This window comes from Acomys russatus, unplaced genomic scaffold (assembly GCF_903995435.1).
Source record: "Acomys russatus unplaced genomic scaffold, mAcoRus1.1, whole genome shotgun sequence".
In the NCBI taxonomy this organism is placed as follows: Eukaryota; Metazoa; Chordata; class Mammalia; order Rodentia; family Muridae; genus Acomys; species Acomys russatus.
Window position 1 is genome coordinate 67,450 of NW_026131940.1, and position 17,275 is coordinate 84,724.

Consider the following 17,275-nt stretch of genomic DNA (forward strand, 5'->3'; position numbering starts at 1 on the left):
GGGATGGAGGGAGGAATGGGAGGATACAAGTGATGGGATAACAAAGTAGTTGTAATCTGAATAAATTAATAAAATTTAAATTTAAATTAAATATATAATGGTAAAAGCAATCAACTTAGCAGTTTATCAGGAAGCTGGGAATCGATGTTCTTCAAGATCCAGCTATATCACTCTTGGACATAAAACCAAATGATACTTCACTTTACTGCAGAGACACCTGCTTAACTGTGTTCATTGCTTCTCAATTCATAATGGTCAGAAGTTGAGAACATCCCAGATACCCATCAATAGAAAAATGAAAAAACAAAAACAAAAACAAGCTATCTTGTATTTTTATACAATGGCTCAGCTATTAAAAGATGAAATCATGAAATTTGCAGGTAAAATTATGGAACTAGAAAAAATAATCCTAAGTGAGGTAACCCAGAACCAGAAAGACAATTATGGTATGTATTCACTTATTGTGGATGTAAGCTCTTAAGTTTTCAATAAGCAAGCCACAATTTGTGTAACCACTGGGGTTAGGTATATTGTAAGGGATTAAGGGGGAGGTATGGCTCTCCCTAAGAAGGAGAAATAAAATAAATACTTATGGATGAAAATAGTGGAGAAGTGGAACAGGAAAAGCAAATGGGGAGTGGACAATAGAGGGGATAGAAAGAGAAAACAATGAGAAGCGTAGCTAATGCTAAGGGCCACTTGAGAGGCTGTATGGGATCCCAATACATAGTAGCTTTGTAAATTATAGGAAGACAATATAAAATATATCACCAAATAATGGGATATATGGAGCCCCAACTGTACATCTCTTGTCGCCAAATGAAGTTTTCAGCCCTGGAAATGGATTACATCTCATCGAGTTGTTGGCCAAAGAGGCCCCACAAATTTATACTATTGCCAGGGATGTTGACTGCTCTCTACCACAGATTGTAAGGTCCTGTTGCTAAAGAAACCATCTACACACATCACTGAGAAGTGAAGCTGGTATCTGCTGGAGTCTTCACCTTACTGGCTTGTGTTCATAGTCCTGGAAGGTATTCTGCTCAAAAACCAAAGAAGACTCTTTGTTTCGTCTTATTCTGATTTGGTTGTGGTTGTTCTGTTTCATTATTATTCCACATGCGCTCATTTGTTTTCTAAAATGAAACAGAAAGCATCTGGATTCACATTGGAAGAGAGACAGATAATGTCTCAGACCAGTTGAAAGGGGAAAAAGCATAACAAGATGTATTATATTAAAAAATCTATTTTCCATAAAATATAGAGCTACAAATAAAAAAGTAAACTAAAACGTAAATGTGAAGAGAACAACATAGGAAAATAACATAGAGTTAGGGAACACAGCTGAAAAATATTACTGTCTATTATCTTTACTTTTTGAAATTCTGAGAGCAATATAAAAAATAGCATTGGAATATCCAGTAGATTGGGATCTAAAGATAAAAGTCCTTTTAAGAGAAGAGCTTGGTTCTTAAACTATTTTTGTTTCACTAGTTTAAGGAGTATGTATACACACATGTATTTCCTCTTTGTTAATCTGTTTATGTGCATCTTAACCCCTAAACAACTAAACTGAAGGAGAGATAACCTGTTTTTTAGGATCCCAAGTGTGCGATCGGAATGGTCTTGTGAGAGAACAGGTGAGGTTAATCCACTAGACCAACCACCTTGTGCTGGAGCTTGATTGTTGCCAGCTGAACAGATCTGGTGAACAGACTCTGGGAGGAGATATATTAATGAGCCCAGAGGCGGGGCTTTTGGAGACTTAGGATGGTTTTGGCAGTTCATCATTCCACTTCGAGATGCTCCTAGAGAGAACCACTTGAGGGAAGGCTTCAGGGCTCTGGCTCCTGCTGAGGTTCCAGGTTCTGGTTACTCCAGGTTCCAGCAGAAGAAATCCTGCTGATTATGCCAGGAGAATCACTCCTTGGAATTGATATCCTTAGAGTTTTGTTATTGTGTTCCTTAATCCTGTCTTTCATATCATTTTGATTATTTGGGTTATAAGTGACGTATGCTCAGTTAATACGTTGTTAGTAAAATATATTGGTTAAGATAATTGAGCCTACACTAAACTTTATTGTGAAACTAAGATACCCGATCTTCAACTCCAACAGAGACTTCAGACTGATGCCGAGAGTTTAAATGAGCATTTTAAAGGACACTTATAAGCTGTAAAGGTGGAAATCATAATGCATGACAAGGTTAAATTATGATTCAAAGCAAAGCTCTATAGAAAAGGTGAGATGGTACTTATTTAACATGTTGTTATCCATGGCCAAACAAAATCTTCACAAAGCACTGCAGCTTGGTGGCGACATCATGAGAAAACATGGCACAAAAAGCTAATCCAAATATGATTAATGGCCTGGTAATATTTCTCTAGATGTATAGATTTAAACCTTATCATTCTAGTTTGTAAGATTCATATGTAGTTGTTTAGACATGGAAAATTATGCTTACTTTAAGCTATATTGAGACAAAATTTATAAAAATAATTTGATGTAAAAAGTCTGCTACTCCAAAATTTATTTAAATTTCCTAGACAATCTCTATGGAAACAGCCTTAGTCACAAGTAAATATTTATAGAGCAAAATTCATTAGAGAAAGATCCATTGTATTTTTTTTTAGGTTCTAATATAAATTAAATCATTTCCCTCCTCTTTTCTTTCCTCCATACCTTCCTATACACCCCCTCTGGAATCCCTTTTAAATTGTTCTTACATGCATTCATGTATAAGATTATAACTAGATATCTCCTAACCTGCCCAGACTGTATCATGGTATTTGTATATCTGTTTTCATGGCTCACTATTTCACAATGGGTAACCAACTGATGGGTTCTTACTGGAGAAGGCCATTTCTCCTGCTCTCTGTATTCCTGTAGTTCTATGTACAGGGATTAAGCTCTCTGGACTTTCCTCCGTCTACTTTAGGATATCTATTGTATGTAATTGTGTCTCATAGTAATTCCATATACCGTACCCACTAAGTCTCACCAATGTGAGTACATTAGCTTTTTGTGGAAAGTTTTTTCTTTGGGTCACACTGAACATGATATAACTGAAAGGAAACAGGCACACATTCTGCTTCTCACACGATCAGTCACTGTACTGTGTAAAAAATATGTTTGATTACTTAAATCGAGAAAAATGAACTCAGATAGACTCTACAATGCTCAAAGTTTATTAATTATTAATGATAGTATTTAAATATGTGGGACATTGTAGAAGAATCTCACAATTGTTTATGTTGTAAGTGTTCTAGGTCCAGGGAGGAATTACTATATAATTTTGTTAAGAGTATGTAAAAAGCTATAGAAATATAAAAACGACCGTTATTCAGTTAGTTCTTTGTGTATACATTTGTTTTCCATTTTTGCTATGATAATGTTATCAATAAACTCTTTTGTTTTTATTCAGAAATTAACATGATAATACCTATTGTATAAGTCTCTGAGGATAAAATTCAGACATTTCAAGAATCCTAGCAAATCAGGAGAATGAGTGTTGTGATAATTTTGAACACTTTAAGGAAATTAGACCTTACATTATATAATGATATGTCATGATCATATATATGTGTATGTATATTCAAGCGTGCACACACACACACATATATGTGTATATATATATATATATATATATATGTGTGTGTGTGTGTGTGTGTGTGTGTGTGTGTGTGTGTGTATGTGTATACATGCTATTGAATCTCCTAAGTACAGAATAATGGAAAAGACTATGGATGCGCTGAAGTCACTTTGTTTGTAAAAGAATTCTGAGAGATATAAACATAAAAGAACATATAAATTATTTCTCCTTTCATATTTTAGAGACTACTTTATTGTTTCTGTAATCAAAACCATATTAGTAAGGCCTTACATGTTTAGTACCGGGTGTCACTCATGGACATTTGGAAAAAAGAAATTTAATATTTTGAGGCAATGTGGTTGTTAATTCTGTTTAATGTCAAGTCAACATTGTAAACTGGGATACCTTATTTCAGATAGGATGAGAGTTAGAACTTGAGCATTACCAGAGACACAGAAGCTCTAATTTTAAATACATGCATGGAGGAGTTTGGTGATCCACTCCAGCCTTCCTACTGACATGACAAGTCAACTTGGAATGGCATTAACTGGTTACTTCATTGAGAAAAGCTCCAACTTTTTTGTCATGTTCTTAAAAGCATCTTTTACTTGTTTGTTTCTAAGTGTATAGATGAAGGGATTCAACATGGGTGCAACTGAAGTGCTGAGCAGAGCTATCCCTTTATTTAAACCAACTCTTTCTTTTGCAGATGGCTTCACGTACATGAAGATGCAGCTGCCGTAAGAAACGGACACTACAACCATGTGGGAAGAGCACGTGGAGAAGGCTCTCTTTCTCTGTTGAGAAGATGGGATTTTCAGAACGGTCCTGATGATGTTTGTGTAGGAAAGGGTCACTAACACCAGTGTAACCAAGAGTGTCAAAATTGCAGAGAGAAGCACCATCAATTCTATTACGTGCGTGTCCGTGCAAGAGAGCTGAAGTATGGGAGAGACATCACAGAAGAAATGGTCCACAGTGTTGTCTGCACAGAAATCAAGCTGGAGCCCCATAAGGAGGGGAGGAAAAATGATCAGGAAACCAGACAGCCAGGAAACAAAGACCAACAAGTTGCAAACCCTGCTGCTCATGATGGTCATGTAGTGCAGGGGTTTGCAAATGGCCACGTAGCGGTCGTAGGACATAGCAGCCAGGAGGAAAAATTCAGTTGCCCCCAAGAGAATAGTGAAAAATAGCTGTGCTGCGCAGTCATTATAGGAAATGGTTTTGTCCCCAGTGGCTATGCTAACAAGGAATTTGGGGATACAGACAGTTGTGAATGAAATTTCTAAAAATGAGAAATTCCGTAGGAAGAAATACATGGGGGTCTTGAGGTGAGAATCCAGAAGCGTCAGCGTGATGATGGTCAGGTTTCCAGTAACGCTCAGCATGTATGTGAGGAAGAGAAGGATGAATACAACCGCCTGTAGCTGTGGGTCATCTGTTAGTCCGAGAAGAATGAATACTGTCACCGCCGTGTGGTTCTTCATAGCTCAGTTCTGATTGGCCCAAATAGAGGGGAAAAGAATTAGAAATGAGGGAGGAAAACCTGAACAATATAAGTGACAGTCTTTATAAGCACACTAGCATTCACACCTAAATAGCCCCCAGCAAGCACTGTTCTCCAGTAGTAGCCTATCCAATTTGTAATCGTGCGTTTTTAACCTGGTATCTCACTAAGTAAATGCAAGGGTTTTGTTGTTGTTGTTGATGATGATGATGATGATGATGTTGCTGTGCAGCTTACTGAAAGTCCATAAACTTAAGTGTTATAAATGGATAATATGTTAAACAAGGTCATTTAAATGTAAAATAAAATACACATAAAAATATCATAAAATTTAAATTTGTGTTTTCTGTATTCTACTTGGATCCTTCCCAAAATATTTATCTTCTACTACTTTATTTTAATCTGGCGACCTGTTCTTCATTGTTCAACAAAAGGGATGCATCTGCTACAATATTTTCATAGACACTGCTTTTGTGTGTAAGATTTTACCAGCAAACTCTTAAAAGAAACACATGGTGGACTGAAAAATTTTAGCTGGGAGACAGTAGAATCTTTTTTTTTTTTTTTTTTTTATTTTTTTTTTTATTAATTTATTCTTGTTACATCTCAATGTTTATCCCATCCCTTGTATCCTCCCATTCCTCCCCCCCCCCATTTTCCCATTATTCCCCTCCCCTATGACTGTTCCTGAGGGGGATTACGTCCCCCTATATATTCTCATAGGGTATCAAGTCTCTTCTTGGCTACTTGCTGTCCTTCCTCTGAGTGCCACCAGGTCTCCCCCTCCAGGGGACATGGTCAAATGTGAGGCACCAGACCTGGGACAGAGGGGAAGGCATCCTATTGGGACTCTAAATGAGAGACGCATGGGAGAACAGCAAAATAAAAGGATCCAGAGGGTCCTAGAAATCTACAAGTAGAACAATATGATAGGCAGATTTGGGCCCAGGGGTCCCGCTCAAACTAAGGCACCAGCCAAGGACAATACAGGAGGTAAACTTTAAACCCCTTCCCAGATCTAGCCAATGGTCAGAATATTCTCCACAGTTGAGTGGAGAGTGTGATACGACTTTCTCACATACTCTGGTGCCTCACATTTGAGACAGTAGAATCTTAATAACTCCATGAAGGCTCTAAAAAACTCCTGGCTTTGCATCCTTATGACCATTTGTATTTTTGCCTATTGGCTTATCCAGAAGCTGAGTTTGCTTAACATTTTTTCTATGGCATCCTTATAGTTTTAAATTATGAGTGCTGTTATTTTACAAATTTCCTATTAAAATTGATTTTGATGACAAATCGAAACTTTAAGTAGGTGACTTACCTTGATTGCTCTTTTTCCTCGGATATACCTTTTAGTAGCTAAGGAGTATATTTTCATTTTTGAAGCTTGTATTAATTATATGCCATCTTTTCCTGAATATGCAGTGGCCCAGAGAATGGCTGGATAATACAAGATAAAATGCTGTCTGTATCCAATAGTTTTGTTAGTGTCATTGTTCTGCCTGTTCCTCCCAACTCACAGTATATTACTCTTTCCCTCTGAGTGTCAGTCACAACCCTCCTCAGGTTTCTTCCTTATTTAAGGGTACAAAAATTAATATTATGGTAACTTTCTGAGTTGTTTTATTTTCTCCTTTTTTCAGAAATGCTGAGTTATTCATGTTTATCGCCTGAAAAATCTATGCAAATTCTTCTAAATGTTTTAGATAATTTGATAAGTTGTGTTAGAACTGTGTATAAGTAAGATCTTCTCCTAACCTCACCTCATTGCTTTTTTAACTTTGAATCCTATTTATGTGCCTTCATTTGGTTCTTTCAATAAAGTATCTGGATATCTTTATCCTGAACATATAAGCATAATGCTTATTATATCTTAAAGATCAAAGGCATAGAAAAGATTCATTCCATGTGAGATGACCGTGTAAGGTGATAATGTTCAGAAATAAGCCACACCTAGTGGAAGGCCATAATCCCACACCCAGTGGAAGGCCATAATCCCACACCCAGTGGAAGGCCATAATCCCACACCCAGTGGAAGGCCATAATCCCACACCCGGTGGAAGGCCATAATTCCACACCCAGTGGAAGGCCATAATCCCAGCACAAATTAGCCTACATATAGAAAAGAAACAAAAGACACACAGTTTAATTAAAAAGGAGGAGAGGTAGGTCTGGGAAGAGCCAGGTCCAATTGGTATGTTCATTTGTGAATATGTTTGTGAGAATGAGGAATAGTCAAAAGACCGGAAACAACAGGATTCGGCAAGGTTAACCCCAAGCCCTTCTTTCTCCCCCTCATCTCTCTCTCTCTCTCCTCTCCTCTTCTCTTCTCTTTTCTTCTTCTTCTTCTTCTTCTTCTTCTTCTTCTTCTTCTTCTTCTCTTCTTCTTCTTCGTCTCTTCTTCTTCTTCTTCTTCTTCTTCTTTCTTCTTTCTCTCTCTCTCTCTCTCTCTCTCTCTCTCTCTCTCTCTCTCTCTCTCTCTCTCTCAGAAAGACTCAAATGGTATATACTCACTTATATCTGCATACTAGCCCAAGGGGCATGTCCCATGAAAGCCTTCACTTACCAGGAAACTGGGACAGAGGGGAGGACATCCTATTGGGACTCTAGATGAGAGAAGCATGGGAGAATAGCAAAGCAAAAGGATCCAGAGGGTCCTAGAAACCTACAAGTAGAACATTATGATAGGCAGATTTGGGCCCAGGGGTCCCGCTCAAACTAAGGCACCAGCCAAGGACAATACAGGCGGTAAACTTTAAACCCCTACCCAGATCTAGCCAATGGTCAGAACATTCTCCACAGTTGAGTGAAGAGTGGGGTATGACTTTCTCATGTACTCTGGTGCCTCACATTTGACCATGTCCCCTGGAGGGGGAGACCTGGTGGCACTCAGAGGAAGGATAGCAGGTTACCAAGAAGAGACTTGATACTCTATGAGCCTATACATGGGGAGGAAATCCCCCTCAGGAACAGTCATAGGGGAGGGGAATAAGAGAAAAATGGGAGGGAGGGAAGAATGGGAGGATACAAGGGATGGGATAACCATTGAGATGTAACAAGAATAAATTAATTTTAAAAAGGAAAAAAAGTATTTAGGGATCTAGAGAGATGGCTAAGAGGTCAAGAGCACTGGCTGCTCCTCTGAAGGTCCTGAGTTCAATTCCCAGCAACCACATGGTGGCTCACAAACATCTATAATGTGATCTCATGTCCTCATCTGGCCTGTAGGTGTACATGCAGCCAAGAGTACTATATGCATAATAATAAATAAATACATCTTTTTTAAAAAATTCTGTTATAGTGCTATTTAATATTACAATACAAAAGCAAAAATTAGCAATTTACAGCTACCAACAAGTATGGATCACAAGTGTAACACTCACCTTTTCATTATGATCTCTGTATTATGATACTTCTTGCAAAACCACATAGTGGTATAATCAATACCAGGTGCAGGTTTCAGAAAACAAGAAAGGATTCAGGCAGAGTGAATATCAGACGTAGTCCATGCAATGCCAGGCCAAGTGGCTAAAAGTTGACATACAATGTTAGTATTTATACTTTTTTGCATGATTTTTCACTTTTATTTTCTTAAAGAAATGAGATGATTCTACGTCTAGTGTTCAACTTAAGTTTGAATTTAAATAATGATGAGCTATTATAAACTATTTAACAGAATTAGTGTGCTACTATAATCCCAGGGCAAAGTATGCACTGGTTAACAGTAAAGCAGTGATAACCAACATAGGGTTCTCTGTACTGGAAGATGATTAGGAAATTTACTGGTGAGATAAAGCCTTTTTGGAAATGCAAGTTTGTTAAATTTTAAACTTAAACTAATATAACGGCTTGATAAATATGAAAGCTTCTTAAGTTCAAAATAAGCATTTTCCCTGTCATATTTAATACTCACAACCACCACGTATAATAGAATATGAGTTATAATTATCAGGTGGAAAATACTCATTTGCTACTTGTTTTGCACTGTGAAGAGTGTCTGTTGAAACATAATTCATAATAACTGAAATATCGCATCTCATTGCACAATTGATTTCTACATTCTAACTTTAAAATATATCATATGTGTGCTATAAAAATCAATTCCAGTCATGCTATACTATTTCAAGCAACATAACAGTAAATTTCTTCTGGTCTGTTTAAATACAAGAATAAAATAAAGCCATGTTTTTCCAACCTTAGTGTTTTTCTGAGATAATTTTATTTTAAATATCTTTTTATGTAAGTCCCGGAATAGAGTCATTTTCTGAAAGTTTCATATCCAGTGTCCTGTAGATTACTTTAGCACATATTCCTGCCTTGACTTCTTATCCAAAATGGCCACAGTAGCAGGTACACATACTCAGAATTTTCAGTCCAGAGGTCTCAGCAAAGCAAAACTTCTTATCAACTTTCACTTTCCATTATTTCTTCTTGAAAAACAATGTTTTCCAATTTAAAAAAAAACCTGGAACACAAACTACTTGTTGTTTATAAAATATATTCTGTTTAAGTTGTAAATGAAGGTGACATAAAAGCATACACGTCTTTTTTTCCTATGAAGTACTTCCACCCAATATGGATGGATATTAGCTTGTTTGTAGTTTCTAAGATTGTAGAAGTTGTAATCCTTTTGTATGCTTAATCACTTGTCTCAAGAGGATTTAAAGACTTACATATTAACACAAGAAGAAATTAATTCTCTGGTGACTATTGTGCTAGCATGTTAAATATATTAAAATAATTTTATTGAGTGAAGAAGGCTTAGCTTGGGTAGCTTTTATGTTATAAACCCTAACTTAAGCCCCACTTCTCTTACATTTCCACACAAAAATATATTTCAAATAAGAAAAACTAAAGAACAATGAACAGTGTGTAAATGTGAGTGTGCATTACTGAAACTTTAGGTTAAGGTTTGTTCACTGAATGAATGAACAGATCATATTGTCCTTCCCTAGTTAAACATCTGAGGTACCCCCTCTTGACTTTGGGAATCAGAGGCAGCATCTAGAAACACCAGGTATGTCAGCATTGACAATAAAAAAAGGAGAGAGGAGTAACATTAACATTTAACAATCAGAAATACAAATATTTGGTTGAAGAAAAATAAGACCAGTGCTGTATATTTGAAAGCAGACAAACTAACACAATGCTTGCATCCGGCTGCCTATATTACCATTCGAGCAATAGGAAATGATGTTAAGTAAAGGTAAAACTTTTCTGTTTACATTTTTAAGTGATTGTACACTATCTGGGCGACATATAAGACAAATCTACAAAAAAATAGTACTGAAAAGTATAAAGCACAATCATCCCAGGCTATTACCTTAGTTGTTCAGCTTGGTCCCTTTTCTCAAGGTGAACATCCTTGTGTGAGCAGTGTCCAAATGAGGGAAGAGAAAAGCAACATCCAGAATCTTAGCTCCTGTTCCACCAGTTCGCTGGCCTTTCAAGGCCCACTGCTACCCTTAATTTCATTACATAGATTAGTATTTTCAGATTTAACAAAATAGAAAGTTATTTCAAATATTAAGCGTGAGAAATGGGATTTTTGTTGCTTATTGGATGGAAAGGTGGTTTCTGTTACATACTTACTCACAGAGATAACCTAACCATTAGTTGGTTTTTTTTTTGTTTGTTTGTTTTGTTTGTTTTTTTCATTTTAAATATCTTCAGTGGGCAATGAAAGAAAAGAGCTGGTGCACACTATCATGCAGAAGATGCTTATTGCTGGCCCTAAAGGCAAAATAATTTTATTATTATGATATGGACCAGCTGAAATTATTGTGAAATGATTAACAAGAAGAAACACAAAAGAAAAGAATTGTCTTGACTAGGATAGGATAATAAAAAGTGGGAGTGAGCATGGACTATAACTAGAGGAGTTAGACAACAATAACAAGCTAGTGATTTTAGTGTTGATGGAGATCAGAATTTACTAGAGGGGAAAGCAGACTCTAATGAGTGGTGATGTAAAATGATCAAAGGGACCATTGTCATAGAACTCACTGTCAATAAGTAGAGTGAACAGTGGCCAAAGATGGCATTGTCCACTGAGCGTCAATTCCACAATGTCATTGATATGTGAAAACAATCACAGCTTTCCCCTACCTTCAAATTAAATAACCAGTACCTAAATTGTTTCAGAGTGTGGTTCAACTATAGACTGTTTACATTGTGAAGTATGCTGGATTTGATACCCAACACAAAAATATATTTTAGAAAACAACAAAAATTAATAAAATATAGTTATTTACCTCTGAAAACATTTGGCAATGCAATAAAATGAGGTATATTTTTTTGTTATTCTTTTTTTTTAATTCTTGTTACATCGCAAGGTTTATCCCATCCCTTGTATCCTCCCATTCTTCCCTCCCTTCCATTTTCCCATTATTCCCTTCCCCTATGACTGTTCCTGAGGGGGATTACCTTCCCCTGTATAGGCTCATAGGGTATCAAGTCTCTTCTAGGCAACCTGCTGTCCTTCCTTTGAGTGCCACCAGGTCTCCCCATCCAGGGGACATGGTCAAATGTGAGGCACCAGAGTACGTGAGAAAGACATATCCCCCTCTCCACTCAACTGTGGAGAATGTTCTGCCCATTGACTCGATCTGGGTAGGGGTTTAAAGTTTACTGCCTGTATTGTCCTTGGCTGGTGCCTTAGTTTGAGCAGGACTCCTGGGCCCAAATCTGCCTATCATAATGTTCTACTTGTAGGTTTCTAGGACCCTCTGGATCCTTCTACTTTGCTGTTCTCCCATGCTTCTCTCATCTAGAGTCTCAATAGGATGTCCTCCCCTCTGTCCCACTTTCCTAGTAAGTGAGGGCTTTTGTGGGACATGCCCCTTGGGCTAGTATGCAGATATAAGTGAGTATATACCATTTCAGTCTTTCTGCTTCTGGGTTAACTCACTCATTATGATCATTTCTAGCTCAATCCATTTATCCACAAATTTCGGGAATTCCTTGTTTTTAATAGCTGAGTAGTATTCTGTAGCATATATGTACCACAATTTCTTTATCCATTCTTCTACTGATGGACACTTAGGCTGTTTCTATGTTCTGGCTATTATGAATAAGGCTGCTATGAATATGGTTGAGCAAATTTTCTTGTTGTGTGCTGGAGCATCCTCTGGGTATATTCCAAGGAGTGGAATAGCTGGGTCTTGAGGAAGCCCTAGTCCCAGTTTTCTGAGATAGCACCAGATAGATTTCCAAAGTGGCTGTACTAGTTTGCATTCCCACCAGCAATGAAGGAGTGTTCCTCTCTCCCCACATCCTCGCCAGCATGTGGTGTCGCTTGAATTTTTTATCTTGGCCATTCTGATGGGTGTAAGATGGAATCTCAGAGTTGTTTTGATTTGCATTTCCCTGATGACTAAGGAGGTTGAGCATTTCTTTAAGTGTTTCTCAGCCATTTGATATTCCTTTGTTGAGAATTCTGTTTAGTTCCAAGCCCCATTTCTCCATTGGGTTATTTGGTTTGGTGGTGTTTAATTTCTTGAATTCTTTATATATTTTGGATATTAGAACTTTGTCAGATGTAGGGTTGGTGAAGATTTTTTTCCCAGTCTGTAGGCTGTCGCTTTGTTCTCTGGACAGTGTCTCCTGCCTTACAGAAGCTTCTCAGCCTCATGAGTTCCCATTTATTAATGGTTGACATTAAGGCCTCGGCCATTGGTGTTCTGTTCAGGAAGTTGTCTCCTGTGCCAATATGTTCCAGGCTCTTCCCGACTTTTTTTTCTAACTGCCTTAGTGTCTCTGGTTTTGTGTTGACGTCTTTAATCCACTTGGATTTGAGTTTTGTGCAAGGTGACAAATATGGGTCCAGTTTCATTTTTTTACACATAGACCTCCAGTTAGACCAGCACCATTTGTTGAAGATGCTATCCTTTTTCCATTGAATGGATTTGGCTTCTTTGTCAAAAATCAAGTGACCATATGTGTGTGGATTCATATCTGGGTCTTCGGTTCGATTCCACTGATCAACCAGCCTGTTGCTGTGCCAGTACCATGCTGTTTTAAGTACTATTGCTTTATAGTACAGTTTGAGATCAGGTATGGAGATTCCTCCGGAGCATCTTTTATTGTACAAGATTGTTTTAGCTATTCTGGTTTTTTTTTGTTTTTCCATATGAAGTTCAGAATTGAACTTTCAATGTCTTTAAAAAATTGGGTAGGTATTTTGATAGGGATTGCATTGAATCTGTAGATTGCTTTTGGTAGGATGGCCATTTTTACTATGTTAATTCTCCTGATCCATGAGCAAGGAAGTTCATTCCATCTTCTCAGGTCATCTTCAATCTCTTTCTTCAGAGATTTGAAATTTTTTTCATACAAGTCATTCACTTGCTTAGTTAGAGTAACTCCTAGATATTTTATATTGCTTGTGGCTAATGTGAAGGGTGTGGTTTTCCTAATTTCTTCCTCTGCAAGCTTGTCATTTGTGTATAGGAAGGCTACAGATTTTTTGTGTTAATTTTGTATCCAGCTAATTTGCTGAAGGTGTTTATCAGTTTTAGGAGTTCTCTGGTGGAATTTTGGGGGTCACTTATGTACACTATCATATCATCTGCAAATAGGGATAATTTGACTTCCTCCTTTCCCATTTGGTTACCCTTGATCTCCTTTTGTTGTCTTATTGCTCTTGCTAGAACTTCGAGTACTATATTGAAGAGATATGGAGAGAGTGGGCAGCCTTGCCTTGTTCCCAATTTTAGAGGAATTTCCTTGAGTATCTCACCATTTACTTTGATTTTGGCTATTGGCTTGCTGTATATAGCCTTGATTATGTCGGGGAAAGTGCCTTGTATCCCCGATCTCTCTAAAACTTTAAACATAAATGGGTGTTGGATTTTATCAAATGCTTTCTCTGCATCTTAAGAGATGATCATGTGGTTTTTTATTTTCAGTTTGTTTATATGGTGGATTACATTGATGGATTTCCATATATTAAACCATCCCTGCATGCCTGGGATGAATCGATGTTCATAAGAGAAATTGGTCTGAAATTCTCTTTCTTTGTTGAGTCTTTGTGAGGTTTAGGTATCAATGAGACTATGGCCTCATAGAATGAATTTGGTAATTTTCCATCCATTTCTATCTTTTGGAGTAGCTTGAAGAGTATCGGTATTAGCTCGCCCTTGAAGTTCTGGTAGAATTCTGCACTGAAACCATCTGACCCTGGACTTTTTTTGGTTGGGAGACTATCGATGATTGTTTCTATTTCTGTAGGGGAAATGGGACTATTTAGCTTGTTTATCTGTTCTTCACTCAACTTTGACAAGTGAACTTGATCAAGAAAATCGTCCATTTCCCTTAGATTTTCAAATTTTGTGGCGTATATGCCTTCAAAGTAGGATCTTATGATTCTTTGTATTTCTTCAGTGTCTGTTGCTATGTCTCCGTTTCCATTTCTGATTTTGTTGATTTCAATACTGTCTCTCTGCCTTTTGGTTAGTTTGGCTAACGGTCTGTCTATCTTGTTGATTTTCTGAAAGAACCAGCTCTTGGTTTTGTTGATTGTTTGGACTGTTGTCTGAGTTTCTAATTTGTTAATTTCAACCCTGAGTGTGATTATTTCCAGATGTCTACTCCTCTTCGGTGTTTCTGCTTCTTTTTTTTTCTAGGGCTTCCAGTTGTGTCATTAAGATGCTTATGTGCGATGTTTCCAATTTCTTTTTAAAGGCACTTAGTGCTATTAATTTTCCTTTTAGCACTGCTTTCAATGTATCCCACAAATTTGGGTATGTTGTTCCTTCATTTTCATTGAATTTCAGAAACTCCTTGATTTCTTTCTTCATTTCTTCCCTGACCCACTTGTCATTTAGCAGAGAGTTGTTTAGTTTCCACGTACGTGTAGGCTTTTTGTTATTTCTGTTGTTGTTGAATTGCAGCCTAAAAGCTGGTGATCTGAAGGATACAAGGTATTATTTCAATCCTCTTGTATCTATTGAGGCTTGCTTTGTGACCAATGTGATCAATTTTGGAGAAGGTTCCATGGGGTGCAGAGAAGAAGGTATATTCTTTCTTGTTTGGGTGAAAGGTTCTATAGATATCTGTTAGATCCATTTGACCCATGGTATTGGTTAATGATGTTATTTCTCGGCTTAGTTTCTGTTTCAATGACTTATCCTTCAGTAAGAGTGGTGTGTTAAAGTCTCCCACTATTATTGTATGGGGATCGATGTGTGGTTTAAGCTTTTTTTTTTTTTAGCAGATCTTTTACAAATGTGGGTGCCCTTGTATTGGGAGCATAGATGTTCAGAATTGTGATGTCATCTTGGTTGACTTTACCTTTGATGAGTATGAAGCATCCTTCCTCATCCCTTTTGATTAATTTTGGTTGAAAGTCTATTTTGTTCAATACTAAAATGGCTACGCCTGCTTGCTTCTTGTGACCATTTGCTTGGAATATTTTTTTCCAATCTTTTACCCTGAAGTAATGCCTATCATTATGGGTGAGATGTGTTTCTTGAATGCAAAAGAATGTTAGATCTTGTTTATGCACCCATTCAGTTAGTCTGTGTCTTTTTATTGGAGAATTGAGACCATTGATGTTGAGAGATATTAATGACCAGTGATTCTTAAGAGTCTTAATTTTGATGTTGGCTCCAGTCAAGCATTTGTGTAGTTGTGTTTTTGCCATGGGATAGTTATCTATTTCCTGAGTAGTTTTGGTTGTAGCTTGTCCCTTTTGGGTGGAATTTTCCTTCTAGTATATTATGTAAAACTAGATTTGTGGATAGGCACTGTTTGAATTTTTTTCTGTCATGGAATATTTTGTTTTCTCTATCAATGGTTATTGATAGTTTTGCTGGGTAAAGTAATCTGACCTGGCATCTGTGGTCTCTTTTGGTTTGCAGGGTCTCTGTCCAGGCCCTTCTGGCTTTTATGGTCTCTGCTGAGAAGTCAGGTGTAATTCTGATAGGTTTGCCATTAAGTGCTATTTGGCCCTTTCCCTTGCAGCTTTTAACATTTTTTCTTTGTTCTGTACGTTTTGTGTTTTGATTATTATGTGACGAGCAGTTTTTCTTTTCTGGTCAATTCTATTTGGTGTTTTGTAGGCTTCTTGTATGTTTATAGGCATCTCTTTCTTTAGATTGGAAAAATTTTCTTCTATGATTTTGTTGAGGATCATTTCTTGGCCTTGGAGTCTGATATCTTCTCTTTCTTCAATGCCTATTATCCTCAGATTTCTTCTTTTCATGGTGTCCTTAATCTCTTGGATGTTTTGTGTCAGGAGTTTTCCAGATTTGGCATTTTCTTTAAGGGTTGTTTCAAGATCTGTGATTTTATCTTCTAGACCTAGGATTCGTTCTTCCATCTCTTGGATTTGTTAGAAAAGCTCACCTCTGTGTTGCTCACCTTCTTCTCTGAGGCCTCACGTTCTCGTTTTTCTTCTGTCTGTGTGTTTATTATTGAATCCATTTTCATTTTCAGATCTTGAACTGATTTTTTTATTTCTTTCATCTGATTGTTTGTATATTCCTGAGTTTCTTCCATTGCCTCTTTATAGGTCTTCAGCGCTTGAACCGTTTTATTTATTTATTTCATCTGGTTGTTTGCATTTTCCTGCAATTTTTCCAGTCCCACTCTATGTGCTTCTTTTATGTCTCTCACCTGTTTGGCTGCGTCTTCCTGCATTTGATTATGAATTTTATATGTTTCCTCCATTACCATCCTCATTACTAAGGATTGAGGTCATTTTCTTGTATTTCCGTTGTATTTGAGTTCTCTGGGTTGGTTTCTTTGGGATAGCTGGAAACTGGAGACGCCATGTTGTTTTGGGGTTTTTTGCGTATGCTTTGTCGCTGTCCTTTAGACATCTTGCCATCTTTGTTTTTGTTGGGTAGCTTCCAGAGTTGGATGGAGGGAGTCTGATGATAGATTCACTTGTTTTTTCATGATTTCCCTAGGCTGGGAGCTCTAAAGCTTCACTGGTGTGGATGTTAGGAGGTTAGCCCTGTTGTTTTGGACTCTCATAGTCAGTGATCTTCAGCTCCCCTGTGCTGTGGGTCCTGCAATGATTCTGGGTCTCTGAATGAGCGTTGGGTCAGGCCAAGGTATCCACAGCCTTCTGTTTTCCCTGCCAAGTCCAGCCAGGAACACTGGGCCTGAACCACGGGCCGAACTCAGCTAGATTCTCAGGGCCTGAACCGTCTGCCGAGCTCA

The 17,275-nt window shown here is 37.5% G+C and overlaps 1 protein-coding gene across 1 annotated transcript; it reads right to left on the minus strand.

The window, feature by feature from the left end:
* Positions 1-4,142: 4,142 nt before the first annotated feature.
* On the minus strand, positions 4,143-5,081 carry LOC127186677 (olfactory receptor 6C74). The gene has a single exon (XM_051142903.1). The coding sequence runs from the start codon at positions 5,079-5,081 to the stop codon at positions 4,143-4,145; it is 939 nt and encodes a 312-aa protein (XP_050998860.1).
* Positions 5,082-17,275: the final 12,194 nt, after the last annotated feature.

Bases quoted from the DNA above. Each gene is read 5' to 3' on its own strand.
- LOC127186677 (XM_051142903.1), bottom strand. From the start codon at position 5,081: ATGAAGAACCACACGGCGGTGACAGTATTCATTCTTCTCGGACTAACA.